Source organism: Oryctolagus cuniculus, chromosome 1, assembly GCF_051225735.1.
Source record: "Oryctolagus cuniculus isolate XC-2025 breed Fujian yellow rabbit chromosome 1, ASM5122573v1, whole genome shotgun sequence".
In the NCBI taxonomy this organism is placed as follows: Eukaryota; Metazoa; Chordata; class Mammalia; order Lagomorpha; family Leporidae; genus Oryctolagus; species Oryctolagus cuniculus.
The window spans coordinates 117,228,036-117,239,834 of record NC_142867.1 but is presented as its reverse complement, the minus strand read 5'-3'; the positions used below and the strand labels follow the sequence as shown (position 1 = coordinate 117,239,834).

Here is an 11,799-nt window from a genome sequence, read left to right as displayed (position 1 = left end):
AAGATTAAAATGTGTGAAGTTAACAATTGAATTCGACATAGTCTAGAGGTCAATAAAAAAAGAAACAAATCACAAAAATTATACTAAATTATGTTGTAATTTTGATATTTCAAAAATTTTGAGATACAGATAAAGAAAGGCTTTCAGTCAAGGTAAAATTATATATAATAATTGTATTATTTCATTTTAACAATAATATTTTGAGAATTTACCCAAAGGAAATGAAATCTGTTTATGAAAGAGTTATCTGTACCCCTTTGTTTATAACAGTTCAACTCCCAGTAACTCAGATATGCAGTCAAACCATATGCCAATCAACTGATGAGTGGATAAAGAAATCATGGTGTATATACATTGTGGAATATTACTCAGCCATAAGAAAAAAAAATTAAATGATGTGTTTTGCAGCAAGATGAATGTGACTGGAAACCATTACACTTAGTGAAATAAGTAAATCTCCAAAAGGCAAATATCATATGTTTTTCCTGATTTGTAGTGATTAATATTCAGAGTACAAAACAATCTAATGTATATGAGTGAAATTGTCATTTAAGACTTGATTATTATTTATATCACTTGACTTTACTCTTGAGGAACCATGGTTTTTCTACTTGTTGAATTCTTTATTTAGTGAAAGATTAAGCTGGTGATTATAAAGGAAATTGAAAGTATGTCATTGTAAAAATGAAAAGAAAAATAATAAGAGAAAGCAGGGTGAGTGTGAGGGATTGAGGGAAGATAGAGTGGAAAGTCTCATTATGCTCTTAAAATTATATATATGAAATACATGAAACCTGTTCCCTTTTTATAAATACTTTTTTAAAAATTCTAAAGGTTCATGAACAAATTAACATTTCCTGATATTGCATGATACATTGAAAAATCAGACAATAACACTATCTCTATCAGAAAGTAGTTTCAGGTTACTGCCCATTGAAAGGGCTTGCAGTCTCCAAGTTACCATCCTGCCAGTTTCACTTTCATTGACTTCCTCTTTATTTATTTAATCTGCACATCTCAATTTAGAAATGCTGGCTTGAAGAAAATTGAAAATTTCAAAATAGAATGTAAATTCCTTGGAGTTTTCCAATTGCGGTATGACAAACAAGTAATATGTTTCATTTGAATTATGTTTAAAATAAAATAGTTTAACAATATTATATTTATATTTAAAATATAAAGTTTAACAAATATTATATTGAGCAAATTCTATGGACTAAAATGGCCCAGAGTTAATTAGTCAGATGTATGAATGACCAGAGAATACCTTCTTCAAAAAAAATATCAAGAAAGTATTCCCTGTACCCCTGTTTTTCTCTTTTCCCTTCAGAAACTGACCAGAGGCAATGACAGCAGGAAATCATTCCATAGTGACAGAGTTCCTCCTGGCTGGGCTCACAGAACAGCCAGAGCTGCAGCTGCCCCTCTTCCTCCTCTTCCTGGGAATCTACGTGGTCACTGTTGTCAGTAACCTGGGCATGATCATGCTGATTGGGCTCAGTTCTCACCTGCACACCCCCATGTACTATTTCCTCAGCAGTTTGTCCTTCATTGATCTCTGCCAATCCACAGTCATTACCCCCAAAATGTTGGTCAACTTTGTGACAGAGAAGAACACCATCTCCTACCCTGGATGCATGGCTCAGCTCTACTTCTTCCTTGTTTTTGCTATCGCGGAGTGTCATATGTTGGCTGCGATGGCATATGACCGTTATGTTGCCATCAGTAGTCCGTTGCTTTACAATGTTGTCATGTCCTGTGAAGTCTGTGCCTGGTTGGTTGCTGGGGTGTATATCATGAGTTTGATTGGTGCCACAGCACATACAGCTTGCATGTTAAAAGTGCTATTCTGTAAGGCTGATGTCATCAACCACTACTTCTGTGATCTTTTCCCACTGCTGAGACTATCCTGTTCTAGCACTTATGTTAATGAGATGGTGGTTTTGTGCTTCAGTGCATTCAACATCCTTGTCCCAATCCTGACCATCCTCGGCTCCTATGTATTTATCATTGGCAGCATCCTTGGTATCCACTCCACTGAGGGTAGGTCCAAAGCCTTCAGCACTTGCAGCTCCCACTTTTTAGCTGTTGGTGTATTCTTTGGTTCTCTAGCATTTATGTACCTACAGCCATCATCTGTCAAGTCCCTGGACCAAGGCAAAGTGTCCTCTGTGTTTTATACCATCATTGTGCCCATGCTGAATCCACTTATCTACAGCCTGAGGAATAAAGATGTCATGGTTGCCCTAAGTAAGTTACTTGAAAGAAGTTTTCTGCAAAAATGAATATCTTGTTTAGGAAAAATTATAATTTTTAGTGAAAGTTTGGTAAGAAAACAATCCAGAAACTGCAATGCACGTCCACAAGTAATGAAATTACTGCTAGTATTTGATTACTTGGAATAAAAATGCCAAGGGCAGGAGTGGACTCATAGGATTAGTCATATGAATGGCAGCACCATTTCTGGGATGCCATAGAGGAAAACAAAAAAATGTTTCAAATAAAAAAGGTTTCCATGTGTGTGATCGTATTTCTTTTGTGTACATTTGGGAATTTAAGACAAAACTTTTTTTAATTAAAAGAGGAAAACCATCTAGTCAATATACTCTGGTGTTTTCAATAGCTTTTTTGTAACTGACCTGTTCCACTGAAGTCTATAAGCAAACATTCTTGAAAGTGTAATCTCTATAAAATTATTTTAACCATTTGGAAGATACAAAATTCAATCCCAAATTCTTAGTAAGGACATAGACAGATGTCAGTGAATATGGAGGGAGATTACGAGTGATAAGGAATTTCCTATCCATAATAAGGAAATACTATAATGAAAAAATGCACAGAAATAAATACACAAGATAAACTTTGTGTATTTTGACATGTATTTATGCATTACTCATTTCTTCACAATTTTGGTAATATGATATCACCTTTGTTTCCCTTACAGTCCTATGCTCATTTTCCCTTATCCCAAAGAGATATTGCTTTTTCATGTATATATTGTAAGATTCCCAAATTTAAAAGCTATATTGTTTCACTGTTGTATTTTACATGGGCTAATTATTCACATGGAATAGTTAAAATTGAAAAATTGTCTTGTATTACCTAGTCCTTTTATCTTCAAACTTACTCTCCATTTTGGGCAAAAAATATGCGTTTTTTTCCCCATTGGAAAAGGAGATGTCTCACTGATAAGTTACTCTTCTCCTCCTTGCTCAGTTAACCTCCTGTTAATGTTCTTCGGAACAACTACTAGAAAACTCATGTCATTCCTCCTTGGAGGTAACTAGTCCCAATCATAAGCATCCATAACTCTTGATGTCATCCATCAGTGGCTCAGCTCCCACATTTTGTCATGTTGGTTGTAGAATCTTAATGTTTATTTCTCTTTTCTCCCTAAATTCTTTCTTTCTTTCCTTTGACTCGGAGAGCAGATCTATCAGTTTTATTGTAGAGGCATTTCTAGATAACAATTCTACATGAAACTCAAGGCTGTATTTTTCTGAGGCCTCTTAGCTTCACAGCCTTTGAAACAAGTTGCCTTAAGAGAGCAAGCATAGATACCTCCAAGTAACATCTTGCCCTTCAGGTACATCTCCATTGTGCTGTGCCGAGAAGCATAGCACAGGGCTAACTATTCTTTAACCCATCATAGGCATTCACATTTGCATTTTTAAAGCAAATGCCTCACCCGACAGGCATAAAACTGTGCTTAATTTGTCATAAGATTGTTTCCAAATATGTGACAGGAGTACCATAGAGCGATATCACCTTCATCTTAAACTGGAAATTCAAAACTTGTAATAAGAGAGAGAAGGCTATTCGCCTCTTTGTAAACTAGAGGAGACTCCCTCCTTGTATTTCTGTGAACTAATCACTTACTCTATACCCCATTATTTATACTATAAAATTGTCGATATTGGGGCCAGCACTGTGAGATAGTGGGTTAAGCCTATGCCTGAGGCTCTGGCATCTCATATGGGCACCGGTTTTTGTCCCAGATGCTACTCTTCTGATACAGCTCTTCGCTATGTCATGGGAAAGCAGTAGGAGACGGCCCAAGTGCTTGGGCCCCTGCACCTCTGTGGGAAACCTGGAAGAAGCTCCTGGCTCCTGCCTTCAGACTGGCCCGCCTTTAGCTGTTGCACCCATTTGGGGAGTGAAACAGAAGATGGAAGACCTTTCTGTATGTCTCTGCCTGTAATTCTACCTCTCAAATCAATAAATCTTTAAACAAATGTCTATATGTATATATCTGTCCATATATGTGTATAAGAGTATACTTATGTGAAACAGAAGTGTATATATGTATATTTCTACTAATATTCCTTTGCATTGCTTCCCTATGATGGGATAAAGAAAATGTGGTTAACGTAACTATGGAATACTACTCATCCAAAAAAGTGAAAATCTCTCTTTCACAACAAAATGGATACAACTGAAAACTATTATTCTGAGTGAAATAAGCCAATCTCAAAAAGACAAATATCATATGTTATCTCTGATATGTGGTAGTTAATATATAATACAAAAATATATAAGGATGAAATAGACATCTTCTGTTTTTTTTTTTTTTTAGCTCTTGTTTATACTACCATGAAAATGTGGTCTTTCTATTTTTTACTTGTTGAATTTCATGGTGAATGGTGCATTAAGCCTGTGATTATAGAGTGGATTGAAATTATGTTTTTGCAAAAAACATAAAATTAAAAATAAAGGAAGAGAGGAGGGGAGTTGAGGGAGGGAGGAATATATTCTTTTCCTCTAAAAATTTTTTTTCGCAGGCAGAGTGGACAATGAGAGAGAGAGAGACAGAGAGAAAGGTCTTCCTTTTCCATTGGTTCACCCCCAATAGCCGCTGCAGCCGGCACACTGCACTGATCTGAAGCCAGGAGCCAGGTGCTTCTCCTGGTCTCCCATGCAGGTGAAGGGCCCAAGCACTTGGGCCATCCTCCACTGCACTCCTGGGCCACAGCAGAGAGCTGGACTGGAAGAGGAGCAACCAGGACAGAATCCGGCACCCTGACAGGGACTAGAATCCGGGGTGCTGGCGCTGCACGCGGAGGATTAGCCTAGTGAGCCATGGCGCCGGCCTAAAAATTTTAAATATGAAATTTATTAAAAAAGAAAATATTTCTGTGTATTTAGTTTTTATTTTATTACTCTAGGCATTAAACAAACATGCAGAACATTTGTATCTTATTAATTGATGACAAATTTTTTGTTTCAAAACATCAATTTTTATAATAAAGCTGTTAAAAGGTGTTCAGTACAATAAAAAATGTCTGAATCATCTCTAGTGATTGTGAGGATGGGTGGAAGAAAACATTACTAATGTTTGGATACATACCTGATAGATTCCAAAATCTATGTACCACAAAACAAAAAAGAAAGAAAAGTCAGAGACATAGAATTAGGTGACTTAGTACAAAATAGAAATGAAGTACAAATAAATAACTTATTAAGAATCACTACAAAATAAAACACTATCAAACATTTTAATAGTTGAAAAGAGCATGATATATTTGATATATTTTAACACTAGGCACTATGGTAAACTTGGATAATTTCTCCAATGCAAATGCATGTTAATTTCCAGAGGAAAATATCAGGTACCATTAGTGGCCATTGGTACAGCACAGAAGCAGACTTTAGATAGAAACAGTTTCACCTTTTGTGTTAATTATGATTAGGCCTGCTAGTTCATCACACACACACACACACACACACACACACACACACCATGCTACCTTCAACTAAAAGGTAATTCAGAGGTGGAAGAGAGGCTCATCACCTGGTTATGAACTATAGCTTTAAGCTTTCTATCTTAATGAATTCTGATCTATCCTTCATTTCCACCACCCAGCCAGAAGACTTAAATATTTGGAAAAAGGAAGTGTCCCTTCCCTGAAAGAACACAGCCTGGAAACGGTGGAGCTCACTTCTGCCTATCTTGCTCTTGGTATGGACTCAGTCAAGCAGACAGACCTAGCTACAAAAGAGACTGAAGAATGCCATGATGGCCAATATGGCCATGTACTAAACTCAGATTCAAAACAGTCTTCACTGAAGAAGAAATGGACAATGAAGTCCAGGAATAAGTAACATTTTCTTACACAATTCCCAATATTCATGTGCAGTCAAAGATGACATTATGTTGTGGTTTTCTCCAGAATTTAACATTTGGATTTAGCATTGCATATAAGAAAAATGATAGTGTGAGATTAATGAAATACAATATGTAATGAACAAATAAAATGGTAATACTTCAATAGCTATTAAGATCTGCTATAAAATGCATGTCATGCTGGGTGGGGTGATATCTGTAATATTATCCTGTAAGATCTCAATTCGGGGTTCAGCCCTACAGCCTTATCTTCATTCATGTTGCTTCCACATCTCTGACTCTATCACACTTTCAAAATTTATACACTTTGAATGACAAGCACAAGTGTTTAATTCTCATGCATTTTCATAATAATCAGATACATTGCTTTGTTCAGCAAGCATACTACATATCATAATAATGATGCCTTCTCAGGTATTGTTTATAGTCAATGAAGGCTTCTGGGTATTATTCCTATAAAATTGTCAAAATTGTGAGGACATAAATTGGCCTTGAATTGTATATTTATGTTCTTATGAATTTTATTTATAAGAAATTCTTGCCAAAGAGTTAAGAAGTATTCTTTTACTAAGGTTTTACTCTTTCTCAGAAACTTTCAAAAAATATATATATATATATTTATTTGACAGGCAGAGTGGACAGTGAGAGAGAGAGACAGAGAGAAAGGTCTTCCTTTGCCATTGGTGCACCCTACAATGGCCGCTGCAGCCGGCGTGCTGCAGCCGGTGCACTGTGGCCGGTGCACTGCGCTGATCTGAAGCCAGGAAAGAGGTGCCTCTCCTGGTCTCCCATGCGGGTGCAGGGCCCAAGCACTTGGGCCATCCTCCACTACACTCCTGGGCCATAGCAGAGAGCTGGACAGGAAAAGGGGCAACCGAGACAGAATCCAGCGCCCCAGTGTGGACTAGAACCCGGGGTACCAGCGGGAGGATTAGCCTATTGAGCCATGGCACTGGCCTCAAAAATATATTTAAAAAGAAAGCCATATATCTAAGAATTTAAAGCATTTCAAACCAAATTTAATTAGGAAAGTTTATTGCATTTAAATGAATATTGAATAAAAAGGATCAGATACTAGTTTTTATATATTACAAAATAATTTCTATGATTCGTATTTTCTTTGTTGCAAAACATTTTTATTTCTAGAAAGGAAAAAAAGCATCATTTTCCTCATTAGGCTTGTTGGAACTCCTTTTTAAAAACTATTTACAATATTTTAACTTAGACATTGTTTTCATTCAGCTCCCATTAAAATATTCCAAACATTCCTATTGAAGAGTACTCAATGATATCTAAATACAGTTAGAAGAGATCAATGAAAATTAAATCCTTGAAGTCTACATACATTGATTGCTCTCCCCAACTTCATCATTATGGGATTAAAAAATCTTAAAACACATGAAAGATATTTCAGGTAAAACTCAATAGAGCACAATAAAAATGACACTGATAATTATTAAGTTCTTACCAAGACTCAGGAAGAATGCATCATTTAATTTTTACATGAGACAGAAATTTACATTTCTGCCTTTCAGAAGCTTGGGCAGTAGAAATAATTTTCTCAAGATCACACAGAAATTATGAGTTGTGTTGTATTTGAAGCTAGATGATCTAATCTAATTTATAATTTTATAAAACTTGAAATGTTGAATTTGGAAGATATATTAAAAATTATTTTTTCAGCCATTCATATATATCCATGTTCTGAACATTTTCTGCTAAATGGTTACACAGGCCCTACGAAAACATTTCAGATAGTGAGAAAATTAAGGTATGTCAGACTGTTGGAATGTTCTTCTTTGTTGTGAAACCAAATATTTCTCCTCTTTGCTTCAATGAATTACTTTTACTTCACTGTCTCCTGAAACTCCTGGCTCCTGACTTTAGCAGGGTCCAGCCTTGGATGCTACAGCCATTTAGGGAGTGAACCTAGCAGAAAGAAGGTAGATCTCTCTCTCTCTCTCTCTCTCTCTCTCTAATTCTCCCTTTCAAATAAATAACATGTCTTTAAATAAGATAAAACACTAATCCAATTATTGTTTAAGTTTTGACTATGAGTTTCCGATTGTTAGCATCTGCTTATTTTCTGAAAATACAAACTAACAATGCATTAGTTTGGGAAAATCATATTATTCAATTGAGCAGTATAGAATTTATAGTTAATGTAAACCAATCATGATCCATGACTCCAGCGAGAGTGGTAAAACATAACTATTATGCTGTCATATCTCTCCCCTGGCATAATCACATTAGGGCAAGAGAGATAATCCTTTCCTCTTGGAAAAGCTGTTGAAATATAAGCATGCACTCCGGCCTCAGAATCAGCCCTTGAGGCATTCTGATATGGCTGAAGAGCCCATGAGAGTATTTTAAGCATGGAAAGCCAAGACACCCTGGGAAAAAAAAAAAAAAAAAAAAAAAGAAGACCTAAATGGAAGATCTCTGCGAGTGAGATCCCAGTGGAAAGAACGGGGCCATCATAGAAGGAGGTACCTTTCTCTGAAGGGAGGAGGGAACTTCCACTTTGACTATGACCCTGTCAGAATAAGATTGAAGTCGGCAAACTCAAAAGGCCTTGGCAACTCATGACTAGAGACTAGGGAGATTACTGACACCATAAACAAGAGTGTCAAATTGTTAAGTCAACAACAGGAGTCACTGTGTACTTACTTTTCATGTGGGATCTGTCCTTAATGTGTTGTCCAATGTGAAGTAATGCTATAACGAGTACTGAAACAGTATTTTACACTTTGTGTTTCTGTGTGGGTGCAAACTGATGAAATCTTTATTTAATATATACTGAATTGATATTCTGTGTATAAAGATAATTGAAAATGAATCTTGATGTGAATGGAATGGGAGAGGGAGCGGGAGATGGGAGGGATGTGAGTGGGAGGGAAATTGTGTGTGGGGGAGGGAGCCATTGTAATCCTGCACTCATTGTCTCTTCTCTAAAATTAGAACCTGCAGACAGGAAAATGGATCCTGGAGATGATTCCACAGTGACTGAGATCATCCTGGCCAGGCTAACAGGAAAATCAGAGCTGTAGCTGCCCCTCTTCCTGCTCTTCTGGGAATCCATGTGGTCACTGTGGTGGGGAACCAGGGCATGATCACACTCATTGGGCTCAGTTGCCACCTGCACACCCCCATGCATATTTACTTCTCAGCAGTCTGTCCTTCATTGATCTTTGTCAATCCACTGTCATTACCCCCAAAATGCTGGTCATCTTTATGAGAGAGAAAAATATCATTTCCTATCCTGAGTGCCTGACTCAGCTTTACTTCTTCATTACTTTTGCTATTTCAGAGTGTCATATGTTGGCTGCAATGGCATATGACTGCTATGTTGCCATCTGTAGCCCTTTGCAATACAGTGTTATCATTTCTTATCACCTCTGCTTATGGCTTACGGTGGGAGTCATATTCTGGGCATCGTGGGATCTACAATTCATACAGGCTTTATGTTGAGTCTCTTGTTGTGCAAGAACAACGTGATTAACCATTATGTCTGTGATTTCTTCCCACTTTGGGAACTATCTTGCTCTAGCAACTATATAAATGAATTATTAGAGTGTTCCTAAGGGCATTTAGTATCCTGACCCCTGCCTTAACCATTGGTGCCTCCTATGTCTTCACTGTTGTCAGTATGCTCTGCATTCACACCACTGATGGCAGATCCAAGGACTCCAGCACTTGCAGCTCTCACATCTTGGTTGTTGCTGTCTTCTTTGTATCTGCAGCATTCATGCACCTGCAGCCATCATCAGTCAGCTCCATGGACCAAGGGACAGTGTTGTCTGTATCTTATACCATTGTTGTGCCCATGCTCAATCCCCTGATCTACAGGCAAGGAATATTGATGTCAAAATGGCACTAAAGATAATTCTGTACAAGAAACACATTCATGAAAAGAATCAGTGATTCTATCTATCAGTGACTCTATCTAGATAGATAAAAAGAATGAAATCAGAGATTATCGGAGTTTAAAGGAACTCTAGATTTATTTTAAAATTATAATAGGACTAACAATAAGAACAACAATAGTATATGCATATTATTTAGGTTTTATGACATATGAAGCATCATGCCCAAACTTTAAATGGACCATTTTATTTATTATTTACAGTATTCCCTCAGAGTAGGGATTAGTATAATTCTTATTCTAGAATGAAAAAAAAAAAAGCTGAACCTTACTTATTTGAGTGACTAAGTGATTGAGCCTACAAAGCTTGGTTCCAACACTAATTATATCACTGAAAATGATGTTTGGCTCAGATAATTGCGTGTAGGTCTAAGGCTTCTTGAGAATTCCTTTCCACATATTAAACATTTCCACTTTCCTCCATGACTCTGTTCTTGTCCCTTGGATAATTTTCATGAAATTGTCACTTGAAACAATGAAAAAAATATTAAATCTATACTGATTAAAGAAAATTGAAGCAGAATTGTGATTACTGTGCTGTTGAGCGTAACTGTTTTATATCATCATGTCCTTTCAGGCTTGCTTTTCCTGGCATTGAAAAAATTCTTTGCAATGTAAATATTCAGTGAATTTTCTAGGTAAGACATATTTCAATAACAACCATTCTAGTACAAAAAAATGGGCAAAGAACCTGAATAGATAATTTTCAAACAAAGAAATATAAATAGCCTACAAATATATGAAAAAAGGTACAATATCACTAGGCATCAGAGAGATGCAGATCGACACCAGAATGAGATATCACATCATGCCCGTCAGAATGTCTATATCAAAAGACAGAGAGTAACAAATGCTGGCCACGATGTGGAGAAATGTGAACTCTTCTTCACTGTTTTTCGGAATGTCAATTAGTGCAGCCTCTGTGGAAGTCAGTAAGGAATAAGCAAACAAACCAGAAATGGAACTGCCAAATGATCCAGCTATCCCACATGGAGTAAATATCGATAAAAGAGATACCTGAATTACCATACTTATAGCAACACTGTTCATAGCAGCCAGAATATGGCATCAACTAAGGTGTCCAGCATCAGACCAATGGATAAAGAACATGTGGTAAAAGAAAAAAAAAAAAAGCCGGCGCCGTGGCTCACTAGGCTAATCCTCCGCCTTGCGGCGCTGGCACCCCAGGTTCTAGTCCCGGTCGGGGCGCCGGATTCTGTCCCGGTTGCCCCTCTTCCAGGCCAGCTCTCTGCTGTGGCCAGGGAGTGCAGTGGCTGATGGCCCAAGTGCTTGGGCCCTGCACCCCATGGGAGACCAGGATAAGTGCCTGGCTCCTGCCATCGGATCAGTGCGGTGCGCCGGCTGCAGCGCACTGGCCGTGGTAGCCATTGGAGGGTGAACCAACGGCAAAGGAAGACCTTTCTCTCTGTCTCTTTCTCTCACTGTCCACTCTGCCTGTCAAAAAAAAAGAAGAAGAAGAACATGTGGTGTGGCCGGCGCCAGGGCTCAATAGGCTAATCCTCTGCCTGGGGCGCTGGCACCCCGGGGTTCTAGTCCCTGTCGGGGCTCCAGATTCTGTCCTGGTTGCTCCTCTTCCAGTCCAGCTCTCTGCTGTGGAGAGAGTGCACTGGGAGTGCAGTGGACGATGGCCCAAGTGCTTGGGCCCTGCACCTGCATGGGAGACCAGGAAGAAGAACTTGGCTCCAGGCTTTGGATCAGCGTGGTGTGCCGGCTGCAGCGGCCATTGGGG

General features: G+C 38.0%; 1 protein-coding gene and 1 pseudogene across 1 annotated transcript; both read left to right on the top strand.

Moving 5' to 3' along the window:
- The first annotated feature begins 1,346 nt into the window (after positions 1 to 1,346).
- Positions 1,347 to 2,285, top strand: LOC100347870 (olfactory receptor 8G1-like). The gene has a single exon (XM_008266932.3). It carries the CDS (start codon positions 1,347 to 1,349, stop codon positions 2,283 to 2,285), a length of 939 nt encoding a protein of 312 aa, XP_008265154.2.
- Positions 2,286 to 9,102: 6,817 nt separating this feature from the next.
- On the top strand, positions 9,103 to 10,048 carry LOC149128573 (olfactory receptor 8G3-like; annotated as a pseudogene).
- Positions 10,049 to 11,799: the final 1,751 nt, after the last annotated feature.

Coding starts and splice junctions, on each gene's coding strand:
- LOC100347870 (XM_008266932.3), top strand. CDS start 1,347: ATGACAGCAGGAAATCATTCCATAGTGACAGAGTTCCTCCTGGCTGGG.